This window comes from Saccoglossus kowalevskii, chromosome 4 (assembly GCF_978046115.1).
Source record: "Saccoglossus kowalevskii chromosome 4, keSacKowa6.1, whole genome shotgun sequence".
Lineage (NCBI taxonomy): Eukaryota > Metazoa > Hemichordata > Enteropneusta > Harrimaniidae > Saccoglossus > Saccoglossus kowalevskii.
This window is the reverse complement of record NC_140644.1, coordinates 15,839,337-15,859,321: the sequence shown is the minus strand read 5'-3', so window position 1 is coordinate 15,859,321 and position 19,985 is coordinate 15,839,337. Positions and strand designations below refer to the sequence as shown.

The following is a 19,985-nucleotide window of genomic DNA, read 5'->3' as shown; positions in this document are numbered from 1 at the left end:
TTTTTTTTTTAATTTTACATGGAAATGAAATAGAATAATTTATTCATAAATTTAAAATGAAACAAAACATTTGAAAAAATCTAAAAAAAAATTGGTTTTATTCCATAGCTAATTGTAATGAATCCATTGTTTTCTTCAATATTTTATTAGGGCACATTGGTGTATCATTAAACATAAAAATTCCCTTATTTCCATGGAAAAAGTACATATTTTACACATCAGGTTGTTTTGAGGGCATCTTTCTAGTTTTCCAAGTGAGTCATTGTGGAATACATCCATTTTACTCACTACATTAAGAACATGCAGTTGCATCAATATAAAGCCAATATCCAGATAGATAAATGAGGAAGCAAAAAGGGATAAAGTCAATTAATTAAACAATTCAAATCACAATTGTCAGAGAACATTGTCTTGCATACACCCCCCCCCCCCAAAAAAAATAGGTGGCATGCATGACCACTAAAAGTTATACATCCTGGGTCTTCTGGGGGTACTGTTGCACTATAACAACACAAATTTGGCAATACTTTACTTTAATGACATCTGCTTGCATTTTTTGTTCAGGGACAAGAATTTAAAAATTTTCATTGACAATGAAGTTGTTCTCTCAAAAAATACCAGGACGTGTGACCTTTTATAGGGGTCATGCATAATTACCAGGATGTGTGACCTTGTATAGGGGTCATGCATGAGTACCAGGATGTGTGACCTTTTATAGGGGTCATGCATAAAATACCAGGATGTGTGACCTTTTATAGGGGTCATGCATAATTACCAGGATGTGTGACCTTTTATAGGGATCATGCACAAGGCATATGGAACTACTCAAAGATACACATATAGTATGCTATGACATGGTAGACCTAGTTTTATGTGATATGCATAACAGTATGCAGGTCATGCAATAAAAACATTGCAAAGAATGCAAAATAAAAGTCAACTATAAGGTTTATAATTACTAATACTGTAGAATACTTTATTTTCACTTGGAATTTATTTTCGCTATTTTCACTGAAGGGATGATTCCGTGAAAATAAAATCCAGCGAATATACTTTTTTTCCTATATTTCACATTAAACTCAAAACAAGCAGCCTATCGGCTGAGATAGCTCCGCTGTTAGCAATGCACATTTCAATTAAAGAACTGAAGACATCATTAGAAAATGAACAATATGAATAGTATCAAAGCAATCGGACTTACAGTTTTTAACAAGAAGTCGAAAATATCACTTTTTACCAAAAATTACAAAAATATTCACCAAAATAAATTAATTAGAGAATTGAAGATATCATCACGAAACGAACAAATCTGAGAGAGGTCCACATGTAGTACCTATATATGTAATATCAAAGCAATCGGACTTACAGTTTTCAACAAGAAGTCGAAAATATCACTTTTTACCAAAAATGACAAAAATATTCACCAAAACTAGAGAATTGAAGATATCATCACAAAATGAACAAATCTGAGAGAGGTCCACATGTAGTACATATATATGTAATATCAAAGCAATTGCACTTGCGGTTTTTAACAAGAAGTCGAAAATATCACTTTTCACCAAAAAATGACAAAAATATTCACCAAAATTAGAGAATTAAAGATATCATTACAAAATGAACAAATCTGAGAGAGGTCCACATGTAGTACCTATATATGTAATATCAAAGCATTTGCATTTGCGGTTTTTAACAAGAAGTCGAAAATATCACTTTTTACCAAAAATTACAAAAATATTCACCAAAATTAGAGAATTAAAGATATCATTACAAAATGAACAAATCTGAGAGAGGTCCACATGTAGTACCTATATATGTAATATCAAAGCAATTGCACTTACGGTTTTTAACAAGAAGTCGAAAATATCAGTTTTTACCAAAAATGACAAAAATATTCACCAAAATTAGAGAATTAAAGATATCATTACAAAATGAACAAATCTGAGAGAGGTCCACATGTAGTACCTATATATGTAATATCAAAGCAATTGCACTTGCGGTTTTTAACAAGAAGTCGAAAATATCAGTTTTTACCAAAAATGACAAAAATATTCACCAAAATTAGAGAATTGAAGATATCATCACGAAATGAACAAATCTGAGAGAGGTCCACATGTAGTACCTATATATGTAGTATCAAAGCAATTAGACTTGCGGTTTTTAACAAGAAGTCGAAAATATCAGTTTTTACCAAAAATGACAAAAATATTCACCAAAATTAAAGAATTAAAGATATCATTACAAAATTAACAAATCTGAGAGAGGTCCACATGTAGTACCTATAGATGTAATATCAAAGCAATTGCACTTGCGGTTTTTAACAAGAAGTCGAAAATATCAGTTTTTACCAAAAATGACAAAAATATTTACCAAAATTAGAGAATTAAAGATATCAACATGAAATGAACAAACCTAAGAGAGGTCTACCCAAGGTACATATACACCAAGTATCAAAGCATTTACGCTTGTAGTTTTCAAGAAGAAGTTGAAAAAGTAAAACATTGACACGGACGACGGACGACGACGACGGACGACGACGACGGACAATCACTCATATGATAAGCTCCGCTCGACAAAGTCGACAGCGGAGCTAAAAATCAGTGAAAATGAATTCCATAAAAAATGCCTAAAAAGCCTTTTAGACCATTTAGACCATTCATTCTAGTGGTGTCAACGTGATTTTAATAAAACTAAGTTCCTAGTAAAAAAAAAAAAAAAAAGTACCTAACAGAATGTATTCTGTTTCTGACATCCTCCGGAATGTATGTGACATACATTTCCCAGTCACCCAAAGAATGGCTGTATGTCATTGATTATTTAACTACAGTGCCAGAACATATAGCTCTATTTATAATTTACAATGCAATATGATTCCAAATATGGATATCCCATCTATTTAAAGAAATCTACTCTTCAATAGAACATAAATAAATGTACATTCTACACAATGTACTACGGGGAACCTAAATTAGACTTTAATCTAGGCGTCAGGAAAAAACGAAATGTTGAAAAATTATGCCTATTCGAGAGATTATAAGGTATAGTATATACTGTAGAATACTTTTTTTTCGCTTGGAATTTATTTTTGCTATTTTCGCTAAAGGGATGATTCCGTGAAAATAAAATCCAGCGAATATACTTTTTTTCCTATATTTCACATTAAACTCATGAAAAATCAGTGAAAATAAATTCCAAGCAAAATGCCCAAAAAGCCTTTTCAGCGAAAATTAATTCCAGCGAAAATAAAGTATTCCACAGTATACAGTAGTCGCAGTGTTCCTGAGAGTAAAATTTTCGCAACTGTACAGCTGCATTTTTTTCTAGGCAGCCACTTTAAAGAAAACAAAGATTCAGAAATGTAAACCCACTCTTTCTGTCAGATTCGTCACTGTCAAACAATTATTAAAAATTACTTTCCTAATATCAATGATAATTCTGAACTGAAAGTACAGTTTGACATTTACTCGCTGTCAGTCGGCAAGTTTTCAAAAGTTGGATTACAATTTTATTATTAAAATGGAACTACTTTGGGGAAAGTGGTGAACGTGTATGTGTTATGAAAACCACCTCACTTGATTACCATATAAATCAAAGGGCAATTCAACAAAGTGATATTGTTGAATATTAAATATTATTATACATCTGCCACCGTATCGCTATAAGTTGCAGTGTACCGTAATTTTGTGGTATTGACCTGGATATTTTCATCCTACAGTATTAGGAAATGCAAATTCCAAATATGAACAATTATGCACGTAAGTATCCTCTAATAATAAAAAAAAAAAACATGGCTGCCACCAGGGTTTGACCGGACCCCACACAAAGAAGTTCGCTGATTCTGTTATAAACTTTTTGGATTTCGCCGTTCCCAAGATATATCATTGGGAGGAAAAGATTTATAATAATAAGGTTATTACATGGATACCGCAAAGTACGCACTTAGTACAGTACACAGCCGCATTGACCTCCGCTGCGTGTCGGTTGATACTCCCGCTGTACTGTCTTCATGCATACTTTGCAGTATCCTCGTAATAAAAAAAATATTCAATTTATTCTTCCAAAATTTTCAACGAAAGTAAGTAACAAATTGCCGCAGGAAAAATGAAGGTATCCACAGACGCTAACAAAACAAAAAAGCCTCTCGGCTGAGATAGCTCCGCTGTTAGCAATGCACATTTCAATTAAAGAACAGAAGATATATTAGAAAATGAACAATATGCATAGTATCAATGCAATGGGACTTGCTGTTTTCAACAAGAATTCAAAAATATCATTTTTCACCATAAATGATTGTGGTTTTTAACAAGAAGAAAATATCACTTTTTACCAAAAATGACAAAAATATTCACCAAAATTAGAAAATTAAAGATATCATCATGAAATGAACAAATTTGAGAGTGGTCCACATGTAGTACCTATATATGTAATATCAAAGCAATTGGACTTGCGGTTTTTAAAAAGAAGTTGAAAATATCACTTTTTACCAAAAATGCCAAAAAAATTTAAACCAAAATTAGAGAATTGAAGATATCATTACAAAACAAACAAATCTGAGAGAGATCCACATGTAGTACCTACATATGTAATATCAAGGCAATTGGACTTGGGGTTTTTAACAAGAAGTTGAAAATATCACTTTTTATCAAAAATGACAAAAATATTCACCAAAATTAGAGAATTAAAGATATCATTACAAAATTAACAAATCTGAGAGAGGTCCACATGTAGTAACTACATATGTAATATCAAAGCAATTGGACTTGCGGTTTTTAACAAGAAGTCGAAAATATCACTTTTTACCAAAAATGACAAAAATATTCACCAAAATTAGAGAATTGAAGATATCATTACAAAATGAACAAATCTGAGAGAGATCCACATGTAGTACCTATATATGTAATATCAAAGCAATTGGACTTGCGGTTTTTAACAAGAAGTCGAAAATAACACTTTTTACCAAAAATGACAAAAATATTCACCAAAATTAGAGAATTGAAGATATGATCTTGAAATGAACAATCAGAGAGAGGTCTACCCAAGGTACATATACACCAAGTATCAAAGCATTCAGGCTTGTAGTTTTCAAGAAGAAGTCAAATAAGTAAAACATTGACACGAACGACGACGGACAATCACTCATATGATAAGCTCCGCTCGACAAAGTCGACAGCGGAGCTAAAAAGTCAATGTCAATGACATAGTCCCTAGTTTGTAATATAGGCGTAAAGCATCACATGATTACCGAGGGGACATCCATGATAACTTGATCGGTCAAGGTATGTTGGATACAACACTGCATTCTTAAAAACAAAATAGTCGCCAGTTGGGTATTTTGCACTTGATTCAACAAATAAAATTACCCGCATCAAGGTCCCATTCTGTTCAAGTCATCATATAATTTCAATTTTCTAAATTTCAAAAACCATTATTTTAAACCAAATATGATTATTTTGAGTGAGAATCTATTATCAAACTCATAAAAACATGTTATAAGATACTACGGTATTAAAGTGCTTTAATTTTGAGCGTGACACATTTTAGCAAATTTCCCAAGTCAACAAAAATCACAAAATGTTATAGCAGTGAGAATTTCACTGGGGTCCTGCGATATAAAGCGTCAGTGATTTTCTTGAAATTTTGTTTTCCGTAAATGCTATAAAAACCTTATATTATGAATATCAGTAGCAGCGAAAATTAAATGGTTTACAATACATGTTGCAGAGAAATGTCAGGTTCACATATTTCAAATTTTGTAAATTAGATGCTATAATTCCGGAATGCAAGGGAGGATTTATTGGAAGTACACAGCAGTGAGTCAAAGTACTACAGTTATCATTATCCTTATGATAACAGTTCATGTAACCAGGGCAATAAGAGGTACCTACCATAAATTGAATTACAAGCCGAGTTTTTATTAACATTATTTTATTGCTAAGCAGTACTTCACTGAGGGTTGAAATATTTTCTTATATTACATGTAATTACAAGTCATAAATTTCAGGAGTCAGAAAAATATGACTATAAAGCTGTTCTTTCACAAACTCACAACTTCATAAATGCGACACATCCAATTGAATACCATATGTCTATTATATCCACACATCTCCTCTCCTATAAAAGTCCAATCTATCTATACAGTACAATTCCATGACCTGGGTCACATCCTGGTATATTACTCCATGACCTTGCGTAAAGGTCATATCTGATAAGTAATTCCATGACCCCATAAAGGTCATACCTGATTAGCAATTCCATGACCACCATAAAGGCCATACCTGATAAGTAATTCCATGACCCCATAAAGGTCATACCTGATTAGTAATTCCATGACCCCCATAAAGGTCATACCTGATTAGTAATTCCATGACCCCCATAAATGCCATACCTGATAAGTAATTCCATGACCCCATAAAGGCCATACCTGATAAGTAATTCCATGACCCCATAAAGGTCATACCTGATAAGTAATTCCATGACCCCATAAAGGTCATACCTGATTAGTAATTCCATGACCCCATAAAGGTCATACCTGATTAGTAATTCCATGACCCCCATAAAGGCCATACCTGATAAGCAATTCCATGACCCACATAAAGGCCATACCTGATAAGTAATTCCATGACCCCATAAAGGTCATACCTGATAAGTAATTCCATGACCCCATAAAGGTCATACCTGATTAGTAATTCCATGACCCCCATAAAGGCCATACCTGATAAGCAATTCCATGACCCCCATAAAGGCCATACCTGATAAGTAATTCCATGACCCCATAAAGGTCATACCTGATAAGTAATTCCATGACCCCATAAAGGTCATACCTGATTAGTAATTCCATGACCCCCATAAAGGCCATACCTGATAAGTAATTCCATGACCCCATAAAGGTCATACCTGATAAGTAATTACATGACCCCATAAAGGTCATACCTGATAAGTAATTCCATGACCCCATAAAGGTCATACCAGATAAGTAATTCCATGACCCCATAAAGGTCATATTTGATAAGTAATTACATGACCCCATAAAGGTCATACCTGATAAGTAATTCCATGACCCCATAAAGGTCATATCTGATAAGTAATTCCATGACCTCATAAAGGTCATGCCTGATAAGTAATTACATGACCCCATAAAGGTCATACCTGATAAGTAATTCCATGACCTCCAGTGTTCTCCACAAGGGGTCCGCCCATCAAGTTTTACGGCCGCCCAGTAACTCTCAACACACGCCCACCAACGTACATCCAGCTGAAATTATTTGTAAAAAGCTTGCATTGTTCTTCCCAAGCCTAAACAAAAGAGTAGTTGCCCAACCCTTTATTTTTCTATTGTTTCAAGAGTCCAAACATAAACAATGTCCATTGGAAGTCTGCAAGCAGTTATCAAGTGTATTCATGGCAATGTGTCAATCGCTTGAATTCATTGTCGCCCGACATTGTTGCCACTTAATGCTCACGACACGCAACTACAGTGGTTTCAATTTACAGCTGTATTTTTAATAATCGTCTTCCGATCACGAAAGAAAGAAGCAAATACGAACGAAATGTATATGCACAGAAAATATACAAATATATTAGCAGATTGCATGTAAACTCGAACAAAAATTTAAATTCTAGCCGTATTTACAACGTTTGCTCGATTTTCATTGTGAAAACAGCATGGAGAAGGCAAACTGATGACCTTTTGGCCTACCCCATTCAACGACCGTCTGCTACCCACCGCTGTTGGCACTGTAACGATTTAGTATCTAAGTTGCATAGGGGAACAGCGCATTCTGGGTGTTCGTGTACTGAATTCGGAAAGCAGTAATAAACATCAAACATGGCTGCTGGATTAGTTTACCGCGAGTATTTGTAATTGAATAATATTTTAGTTATCTTTTCCACATACTTTTTTCAATTTATCTATTTGTTATGTCTAATCTTTCGAGAACATATCAGATTCTTTTATTTTGCCGATTGCTAGCATTTTTTTCTTGAATTCCAAAACAATGTGTGAAAACGCAACGTATCGTGGCCGTACATGCGTAAATGCATCTTACCGTCCGTCGGCACGGGTGGGTACTGATGCCACAAATAAAAATGTTATGGATTTTGTTTTGACAAATTGTCCGTTTTGGCTTCGTGGGCAAATCATCTCGTATATTTTCTACATTATAACTCAATTATGTTTTGTACTTGCTCTTGGTTACTCAAATTGCATTTCATGAACGCAGAATAATTTGCGAACGCATAAATCACCGATTTCAAACTTGTTGCATTTCGTAAATATTGATAGTGATCAATTTGTTTGTATTTCAAAAAATTGTAACATGTTCCAATTAAATTAAATTAAAAAGAGAATAGTAAATAACTTAGTGTGTATTGCAGTTCATGTCATAAATGCGAAAATGCTGTATGTAAATGATATGCAAATTGATATGCAAATTTATGCTAATTAGGCCACCCACCAGCTAATTTGGATTGTGGAGAACACTGACCTCATAAAGGTCATACCTGATAAGTAATTCCATGACCCCATAAAGGTCATATATCTGATTAGTAATTCCATGACCCCATAAAGGTCATATATCTGATTAGTAATTCCATGACCCCATAAAGGTCATACCTGATAAGTAATTCCATGACCCCATAAAGGTCATATATCTGATTAGTAATTCCATGACCCCATAAAGGTCATATATCTGATTAGTAATTCCATGACCCCATAAAGGTCATACCTGATAAGTAATTCCATGACCCCATAAAGGTCATATATCTGATTAGTAATTCCATGACCCCATAAAAGTGTATACAGTTCATAAACTCCTAACTTTTGTAAAAATTAACAACTTATACCTGATACTACGATAGTAGGAAACATGATATAATAATATATGTTTGCTTCCAATGGTAACATTGTAACAAGACAGCTGTTGGAACAATGAGCCCGCCCCCTTTTCATAACTCAACAAAGGTCCCACATCTTGGTCTGGCTTGACTTTCATGACCCCTGAAAGGTCATGAGAACCTGTACTAACTTTTTCATATGTTAAGGCTGGATAAGTTGCGACCTAGTTTGCTAGTGCTATAGCTAGAACACACATGGTACAAATGTATACTGGGTCAAGTAAGCTTTAATCCTAATTGTTTGAGGTCATACACAGTATTATGATACAGGCATGCAAAAAATGTTTTGCAAAAACATTAACACTATTATTATAAGATTATGGCGGAATTTTACCAAAAATATACAAAAACCAAAGATTACATTTAAATCCTATAACAAGCTTTTGAAAAAATATGGGTCTTATTTTAATATACAGGTTAGAATTGCTACACTTTACTGTTTGTGTACGTTACTGGCAATCAGCACACTGCACCACACCATTGGCAAATGACCACAATAATATGAGCACAAACACACACCCCCCCCCCTTCCACAGCAGAACATCCCACTGCAACATCAGCATTTTAAAGGAGCATTTATGGACTATTACTCCAGCATATAATAATAAACTACCAGTGACCCTTGATAGTTTTAATGAGTTTTGTTTCCTTTCAAGGGATTGTTAACCCTAAACTGTTACACAGCTCATAAACTCAAATATACAATTCAAGTGTTGTGGCTCAGAACAAAGCCACCCTCTTCAGGTAAAATATAAAGATGTTGGTGTCCAGTTGCAAGTAAAGTGTAATGCTAAACATTGTAACAATACTCATTAAGGGATGTGCCAATTGAAAATTGGAGGATACAGGATTTATACAAAACTCACATTTTTATTAAACAAACAGTACAAATGTGCCTCTTGCTATGTGTTTGAACAAAAATTAGTCTATTCGTTCAAATACTTGTCCCCTATAACTATTAACCCTCCAAAGCCGCCCTGAATAGTTCTTTGAAAGTAATGTAAGTAATAATTTCCAACCAAATATTTAAAGTATGTCTTAAAATCCTTGCTTGGGGGAAAGATTCAACAACCTAGAGGGTTTGCATACAATTTCAAGTCAGATAAGGGATCTATAGATTTCCAGATTCATGGCAAGTTGTCAAGAGGATAGACTCTTACAGTCAAGTAGTGTACATACTTTACTGTGAAGTTTACAACCTTTTTTCCCTGAATAGGAAAATTCATCGTTATTTTGAGCTGGTTAGTTAAATAAACATGCAAACGGTGTCTCAATAAGGCAAAAAAAAAAGCATCAGTTACTGATATGGGGCAAGCAATGGACAATTTAAGGGGTGGGTTAATTGTTAATAATTAATAATAATTAACTCAATAACTAACTAAACTATTTTAATAAGTCGACTTTTATTACCACGTTTCACAATTTAGCAAGCATAATTTTTTGTATATCTGTTAACAAATTTAGATCCATACCTACAGCTAAAAGGGAACTTTGTTCATCCATTTGTCAAAGAAATAAAAACATAAAAAATTATAAAATGGCCACTTTTAGGTAAAATCTTTTAACCGTTTTAATTTCGTGAGAATCATTTTCGTGAATTTCATGAGTCAGTAAAAATTACAAATGTAGCATTGAAACTTTCAGTATTGTCATACGACAGACACTTTCACAAAATTTTGTCTTTAGAAATACAAAAAAAATCATCAAATCTTGCAGTGAAAATTAAGTACCCGCTAGTTAACAGTGCTGTCTTTTGAGAAAAAAAAACATTTTCTACTTTTAACCTTTAAAATTGTATGTTTGTATTAACTTGTTTTTTTTTTTTTAGTTTTGTCTGTGGCTACATTCATTTTATGAGTTTCTCTCCTAATTAGAACCGCTTATTCAATAGTTTGTTTATATTGGACTTTGCTTGGCCGATACGAAAACAACATGGAGCAAACAGCAAACATCAGCCACATTCCAATAACATACACATGTCGTATATAGCTAGGACTCTTACTGTAAAATACTTTATTTTCGCTTGGAATTAATTTTCGCTATTTTTGCTAAAGAAAAAAACAACTTTACAAAATTCAGTGAAAATAAATTCCTATATATAAAACACCCAAAAAGTCTTTTCAGCGAAAATTAATTCCAGATAAAATATTTTACAGTATCAGATTTCTACCTTTACTGAGAAGCCGCACCTAACTGGCATGGTTATTCACAGCGACAAATGTTAATGGGGTTTCCATCATAATAATTATCTGTTCTGAGTGATATTGTGTAAAAGCTTATTTTAAAAGAGCCCCCGCTCCCACATTGTTTTCTTCAAATTTTGAATAAAAAGAGGGGGCAAAAATGTCCCATTATGTTGTAAATGGGTATTGTATTGTGTTGAGGATACTGGTCACAAACGCTATGAACCAACCCCACAACACATATGATTTTACTTCTGTAATTGTGCAGTATAGGCTGGGAAAATTATTTTAGGGCAATTTGTCTTAAATCAAAGTACATGTACTATTTAACTTTTTCCAGATTCTGAGCAAAACATGAAAAAAAAAGTCTAAATATACATTTTAGCTCTGACAATGAATTCATAGAAGCATATTTAAACCCAAAATGTCATTTGTTGTATACTGAATCTTTAAAATATTACTTATTAAAATATTACTAATTTTAATCAAAGAAACATCTCTGTAATTTAAGTAAGCACACATGATAATTATAGAGCAAATACAGTATACGCTAGAGTTAAGAAATTTTGTTTTTTTGCAAAGTTTTTCACGCAGTTGGTCAATCGACCTGAAAACGTTTTAGTATGAAATCTATAAATCACTTCTGAAAAGCCAAACCTTGAGCACATATTCAACGCTATAACAATAATATTTGCCCTCTGAGTTTACCGAAGTCTATTTACCTAGCACAGCTAACAAGGTAACAAGGAAAACCATTGAAAACAGGATTCTTTTGTATGTCTATGACAATACTGGGCAGGTGAGGTGAAGGGGACCATCGTACATTGTAGACGGTGCCTCCCACTGCGCATCTAACAATATTGTAACCAATTATGCAATCAATGAATATAATATGATCTAGTACGATGTATTGCGTGGGTTTATTTTCAATTTTCTTTTTGACTAAAATCATTTAATATTATACTTATATTCATAATAAAGAGAAATGGATGTTGGTTGATTTTCAACAATGCGCTTGACTATTCCTCGGCCAAATATATTACCCCCATCCTTGCCTGCTCTGTTATAATGCAATATTGGGCAGTCTTTATTAGATTAGAAAATGTTGAAAACTTCAATACACATACAGTGGTATGCTTTTGAGTACTGTAAAGGGGGTAATTATTCACTGGGTTTTAATTTAGCTTATTTCGCTGACTGGAAAAATGCGCTAAATTAAAACACAGTGAACATGTAAAATTTAGCATAGAACACATTATCTAAATGACGAAACCGTGAATTTAAAACCCACTGAATATGCCTGAAATGGTAAATCAGTGAAATTTAAACCCAGTGAAAATTAGTCATTTTACAGTACCCGGTATATAGTGTTTGATTGTGTGGTTAGCATGCCAATGACGCTTGTATTCCAGATATGCATGGAACAAACGACATGTGAAAATATTTCTCATAATGGTCATTTTCCAGATGAAAATAACCAGAATTATGGTTGGTAGGCACTGTTTAAACACTTAATACAAATGGTGGGTAGAGTCTTTTTACTCAATTAATGTTCAGGCTGTACGTCAAACTGATATACCATGCAGAACGCATAATGATAATTATAAGTGGGAATCTCGCATGTTTTTTATCATTATTTTCCAAACTATTTTATATAACTTAAAAAAAATATGCAAGAAGAACATGTAATATTTTTTACAGTTAAACTTACTTCAAAATCAATGTCTTCGACATCCATAATTGCATGAATATTGATCTTTAGCGAATTCTAACGGTGTGTGTCATGTTTTGCATCACACGTAATATTGAATTATATTCATCCAACGACTGTGCAATCTACGTTTCTCTTAATAAATCAATATTTCCAACCATTATCAATATTTCATCTGAAATACTCTATACTCTGTAATCATACAAACGTCCAGAGCGCTTCAAGGTTAACCGATCTCTATCAGTAATATGGAAACTTACATGATTTTGCCATTAATCTTGTTTTCAGGAAAACCGTCAGCTTACTTTAATGATAGACCTAATCAATTCAATTTTTTTTTTTAATTATTTCAAATAAATAAATATCAGCCCCCCCCCCACTTGATACACTGACATCAAAGCATTTGACACTGATTATGCAATAGCATAGAGAAACTAGCGAAGCCTTGCCCATGAGAAAACCATAAATGTACAAATTGTTGAAATCAGCTTCAATTTTAAAGTCACAGTAAACATGTCTTCCCATTCAAAGTGAACTACCGGTAAGTAGCATTTTGTACCTGTATCTTAAAGTGTGGATCATATTTAAGAATCTCTCCATACTTTCTGCAGGATTGATGAGAATAATTAAGACCCGGAAATTCTTGACTTACGTCTTAACAGGGATGCTCACAGGCTATTTGAGAATGCAAATTTAATGCGGTAATTGTTTTTTTGTAGTTTTTCTCAGAATAACAGCTCAGGGGATTTAATGAAGGTAATAACGACAAAACTAAAAGTAATTATGTAAATGATGCCACCTTGCACATTTCTAATTACTGTATCAAAGATCTCAACAGAAAAGATGTTAATGTACGTAATATATCGTATCACATATACACCGGCCAGTTTTATGAGGGGTCGGACATTTGAAATAATGGAGGCTTATAAAAAAAAAATTGCACTGAGAGAGGAAAAAAAAATTGCATGCAAGCTGTTGCAGGGACAATTGTATGCAAACTTTAAGGAAAATAAAAATGTACAGACAAGATACCATGGAAACAAAATTGTCCTGGTTACAGTAAACAGTACAACAGCCCCCCCCCCCCATGATTTAAAATGGCTGACCCTTATAGCAAGTTACAAAGTAAAATATAGCGGTTATAACCCCCCCCCCCTCCCCCAAATATTCCATTTGTCCTTATATTCTGGCAGATAGAATGTGCAATATGATTAGCTTCAGGTAATTCACAAAATCATCAACTTAAACAAGTCCAAGTACAAAAAATATAATGGACAAAAGCTATAACAAAAGATATTACTATAGTCAAGCAGGCCCTGAATACACATAGTACTCTGTGAATGATAAATCGGGCTCAATTCTTGGAATATACAATGTTAAGAGTTGAGAAAGTAAAAATTTCAATTATAAATAATTTGAAAAACTAAAATCCCTTCAGGTTAAGAACGTTTCAAGTTCCTTTTATCTTTGCAAACAGCTCGATATATGGAGGCTGCGAGTCTCCGCTTAGTGCCATGGAGTCTGCACGTCTCCACAGTGTGTTATAAGTGTACATGTTCAAAATGAAGAAAATCAATAATTTTTATATCACATTTTTTTCTTGAAGGTCAGTTTTGATACTGTTAGGGTGAAATGGAAAAAAAAAATTTACACCAATAAAAACAAGCAATATTAGCAAATTCTATTATAACTAAACATCACTCACTTGAAAAATAATACTTAATAATGTTGTGTCGATATTTTCTACATATTATTCATTGGTAATCAGTGTTCCTGTTATAAAATGAAAGTGAAAATCCAGTACAGCCTAATAATTGCTACTTTTTCCATATAACATTTATTGCTTGACTTTTGATCCTTTCTTCATCATTGTCAATTTATTTGCTGTTACTATTTCAACAAGAATTTTCATATAAATCAATTGAGATTTAAGACCCTTTGTTCAATGACAATATTTTTTGTAACCCTTCAAAATAAACTAGAACTAGAAGATTCAAAGCAAAATACCATGAAAAAAAAGTGGACCTACAATTTGGACCAAGATCTGACGATCACTTTACCAAAAGAGTAACTTTTGAACAAAATAATCCTGCATTATATTTTTTCCACATTTTTTTTAAATTTTTTATCCATTTTGCCAAAAATATTTTAAAAATGACATAAAAATGTACAAAATGCTAGAGAGAAAAAATAAAATTGAAAGAAATTGACCAATATATTGATGAGAGAAAGAAATTCTCAATTCAAATGTTAAAACATTTTTAATATAATTTGTCGTCTGATGCTTTCTATTGATGGATACATTGGGCTATAATTTAAGATACTGTAAAATACTTTATATTAACTGGAATTAATTTTCGCTGAAAAGACTTTTTGGGTGTTTTGTATGGAATTTATTTTCATAGATTTTTGAAAAGCTGAATGTAAAATATAGTAAAAAGGGTATATTCGTTGGATTTTATTTTCACTGAATCATTCCTTTGGCGAAAATAGCGAAAATTAATTCCAAGTGAAAATAAAGTATTTTACAGTAACTTGAAAACACTGTTTTTGTAGCTGTTCTATAATATCCATATGATAAAACAATGACAATCTCTAATATACATGTGTACTGGTTGTTTTGGTACGTAAAATAACAATCACTGTACATGTGTATTAAGGGTTTAGATTTTTTATCCAACAAATACTACTGTGTGTCTTGAAAACGCAACATTTCTAGTTTATGATTTAATCAAAATAGGATTTAGTCTACAGTATAGAACAACAATATTAAAAAAAATATAAATTTGCATTCGTTTCATTTTTACAATTACAATATGTAAATGTGCTATTATTAGATCAGTTGATGACGGAAGATACAAAACGAACAATATTAAATGAGTACATTACTGGAGCCGCTGAGTGTAAAACTAGTTAATGAGATCGTTGCATTTATTGGTCTTTCAGTTTCACTCAATGACCCAGAAGAATCTGTTATTAGTAGCCGATTGTTGATTTGCACAGGTGCCAAAGGGCATGAAACAAAAGCTAGTATCACCTAATATATACACATTGAATCTAAACCGAGCGCAAAGACAGCTCAAATTTAGTGAGAAAATGATACATGTTAGTTTATTTGTCTGATGCCATGTACATTTACTTGTATACTTTGACGTTAAAGAAGTCACTGTTCGTGTGCAGTGAGAGTTCAAATGTCAAATAAACGATGAATTTTGTAGACTCGCTTCGTACACATTACCCCCTCCCCTATTCAACAAAACGAGGATTAATATCAACAATGACATACATACTGGATAGTATGAAATAGAATGTAACCACTAAGATGACAAAACACCGTAACTTTCATGTGACTTACAAACAGAAATATTCATATACTGAACTGATCTGAAAAATAAACGTTATATGGTTTTTCATTAAGTAAAAAAAAAAAATCCACTGAGAGCTAAACTAGAACTTTTTGTTAATCCCTTAGAGGATTTCGAGTTTGGAATTGACATTGAAAACATTATTGGATTACAAAGCAATCTTTTTAAACTACAAACAGTTTTCATCATCAAAATTATCAAGCATCAAGGTGGGTCTTTTGATGATTACCATCATTCATGGTTGCTAGGTTACCAGGGTTTCGGGTTGTTGTGTCTAGGCATTAAACAAATAAGTACAAGTTGTATCAAATCATAGACCCTCGTCATCACTAAATACACCCGCTTCCATTTTGAAAATGTGTTTGAATGACGAACAGACATTTGGTAATTTACATAATCTCACAGTGTTTTGCATAGCCTCTTCACGTAACTTGCGAGACTTCATTGAGATTATCGCTAATGCGTGAACCGTTAGGTAAACGGGATTAAAATGATTACAACTTACATAGATCAGAGGAAATACCGCAGTTTCCTATCCTTCTTTTAGAGGGTCTATGATCAAATTAACTTTTTGTTAAAATATTAAAATATTATTTTTATTAATAGATGAATTTCTATTAATTAATAAAATTCTCAAAATCCATCATACATTCTGTATACTTTTTCTCTAATATCAAAACTAACGTTCATAAGTTTAAATTAACATTTTCTAACATAAAAAATAAAAGATACTGAACTACTTTGATGGATGGTTACAAGAGTTAATAATGGTGGTGAAAGGGTTAAAAGACTTTTAACAAAGCAATTTATAATCTAGTGATGCCCCCCCCCCCCTCCCCAAAAAATCTATTATTGTGTTGACAGTGCACTTTAGAGAAGACAGAGCACATATATTTACTTTGAATCAGGGTGATAATCCGGTCAAGATTAGAGCTGTTATCATTATTCATTCCTGTTCTACTAACTGGTAACCATGTTTAACAAGATATCAGAGATAGATAACTAAACAAATGCTGGTACTTAGTAATTATACACACATCTTTTGGTCAGTGAGTATTTCCCCTGTAGAGAAGGTTATCCACACATTAACAAATGACAGCTATGCAACACACTACACAGAGTACCAAAAAAGAACTTTTAAGTCCACAATATGAACTGATTATCTATTCCTATATACCAGAGAAACATAACGTTTTTTTTAAAAACATAAAAATTAAACTGGACAAACTGTTTATGTTATTGGTGTTTGCTGAGTTGATACCACTGCAGTCAGAGTCCAACCACATATCTGTACCAAAGCTTAATGTGCTGATATCTAACGGTACTTGTGGATTAGCAAGCTTTTAATAGCGGGAAGTTATTTCCGCTCAAATCACCGATTTCATCTAATGTGCTTGATAGAATCCAGTTTCATGGATTTGTGATAAATTACTTGCAAACCATGAGGATCTTTTTTTTTTTAAATACTTGTTGATTTATTCAGTACAGTGGTTTCAGAAAAGCTGTTTCAAAAATTTATAAGAATTTTATAACACGTTTATCAAACATTTCATTAAAGTCTAATAAAGACGAATAATTCATGCGGTGTTCCACAATGTACTGCAAAGCCAATCCGATTCTGGTTATGTGCATACGATTGATTGACTCTCGCTGCATACGCGCAGACTAGGTTGTCCATTTGATTTCAGGTGCTTGTATAAGCATCCTCGGCGACAATCATTCTGATTGGTCAACAGCTGTTTTCAAATTTTATAAACAATATATTTTTGAAACAGCTTTTTTGTGACCACTGTAGAAAAACTGAATTGATTCAAAACAAGATAAACTATAATCGTCGAATATCTTATTTTACTTAAATCTGTGAAATAAAATTGGCACTTTATTTTCGCTGGAATTAATTTTTGCTGAAAAGGCTTTTTGGGCGTTTTGTATGGAATTTATTTTCACTGATTTTTGATGAGTTTAATGTGAAATATAGTAAAAAAAAGTATATTCGCTGGATTTTATTTTCACGGATTCATTCTTTCAGCGAAAATAGCGAAAATAAATTCCAAGCGAAAATAAAGTATTCTACAGTATATCCAAGTTACATATAAACAAATTATCTCAGTTTGCAGTGATATTTAAGACTGGGGCTTACCATCAGATACTACTACAGAATAAATAAGTCATTAATGACAAATATATGCTTGACATGGAGAATCTTGGCGAATGAGGTCGGTAGTTTACAGAATACGGATTTAATAATTATGCAACTTACCTCGGAGCTCCACAGAGTGGCGGTAGCACAGGACACCAATTTGGAACTCGACGATTTGAACCTCCATTTCTTGGGGATAAGTCTACTGCTTGCAGACGAAGGCAATTTTCCCCTGTGCATAACTGTGGGTGAAGCAATAGGGGAGGTATTGTCAAAATAAAAATCGGAATCACTATAGACGCTGCATTCTTCGTCGCTGTACACAGGGCTGGACGTAGCAGACGACGGGGACTTGGGGCCGTGAAATATCATGGCCATTTTTTGCAGATAGTTGTATTTCTTTTTGGATCGTGGCGACGAGATGGGAGAGTCCGATTCAATGATATGGTGTAAAATATTCCCCCCTCCGAGCGTCAGTGACTTCACTGGTCGCAGTATGCTATGCTCGTTGTCGTCCGTCACGTCCTGTTTGTGTTCGGGTTCCCGGCAGCTGTGTGGTCTATCAGCCCGATGTCGAGTCACGTTTGGGTCGTAGCTTCTCGTCAACCGAAGCTTGGCGTGACGATTTTGCAGCACCGCTTTCTTCGGTGTAGAAGGGGGCGATGGGTCTTTCTCCGATGCATCGTCCGAGGCAAAAGAATGTCTGCTTCGTGGAGCAGTCGGTGTACTGGGAGTTTTGGGAGATTCCGTTCCACTTGCAGCTTCGAGAATCTCTGGCACACTCATTTTGTTTTCACGAAGTTGGGCTTAGCCAAGCGAGGAGAAATAAATGCAAAAATAGCAGGGGGAAAGTGGAATACCGCACCAGTTAACTCGGCGGAACGGATTCCTCTTTATGAATCCCAAGAATTCTTGTTATACGAGTATTTTTATAGCTTTTTAGCGGCCGTCTTTCTTCGCTGTCAACGGTGAGATGATTACCGCGTTCCTCGATGTCATCTGCGTGCCGACAACCTAGCGAACTTGAGATCCTAGCTTAGCACACTTGGCTGGATTTCACAATTAATCCAGCACATGAATGGAATTCCCGCCTGGCGATGAGATAAAGTCGAGCATACTAGCTATTTTGTTCGAAATAGTAATCGTATGAATAAACGAATTTGGACCTTGGAAACGCTGCTGGACGTTTCACGTGTCCGGTGTGGCACGAGCAGTTGTTTGTTTACAGTCGAGTGTAATACATAGTACCAGTGAAATGTCGTGTCCTTCACATAGTACACTCACCGACACAGCACGATATTTTTTCACTACTATCAATTCCGATCTGATTCAAAACTTTAAACTTTTCCGCCTTTAGTGACCGGATGATTACAGAAACTGATCCGGTTTCTGTATGCTTCTCGTAGTAGTGATGACGGGACAGCCCCATATGACCGTTGACCTCAGACCATTTAACATGTCTTATCTGTGTAGCTCACTGACGTCTTGCCTCATTCAATCAGACACCGCAAACATAACGTTAAACACTTGCGGATTGATAACGACTACTAACGTTTAACTTACTACTGTATCTGTAAAACCTGCGACTCATCGATTGCCTGGGAAGTTCTACAACCGCGTGGTTGCAACCATGTTAAAATGGGGGTGGGGTTTCTCAGTACACAAGAAGGGATGATGACAATCAATTAGAATACGTC

At 33.9% G+C, this 19,985-nt stretch overlaps 1 protein-coding gene across 1 annotated transcript in view; it reads right to left on the bottom strand.

The window, feature by feature from the left end:
- Positions 1-19,532, bottom strand: part of LOC100366924 (uncharacterized) — a 282,324-nt gene extending 262,792 nt beyond the window's left edge. Inside the window, exon 1 of the mRNA XM_078011409.2 lies at positions 18,409-19,532. Within this exon, the coding sequence (XP_077867535.1) occupies positions 18,409-19,074 (666 nt within the window). The 5' untranslated portion in view covers positions 19,075-19,532. The remainder of the gene's footprint in view (positions 1-18,408) is intronic.
- Between the last annotated feature and the right edge of the window lie 453 nt (positions 19,533-19,985).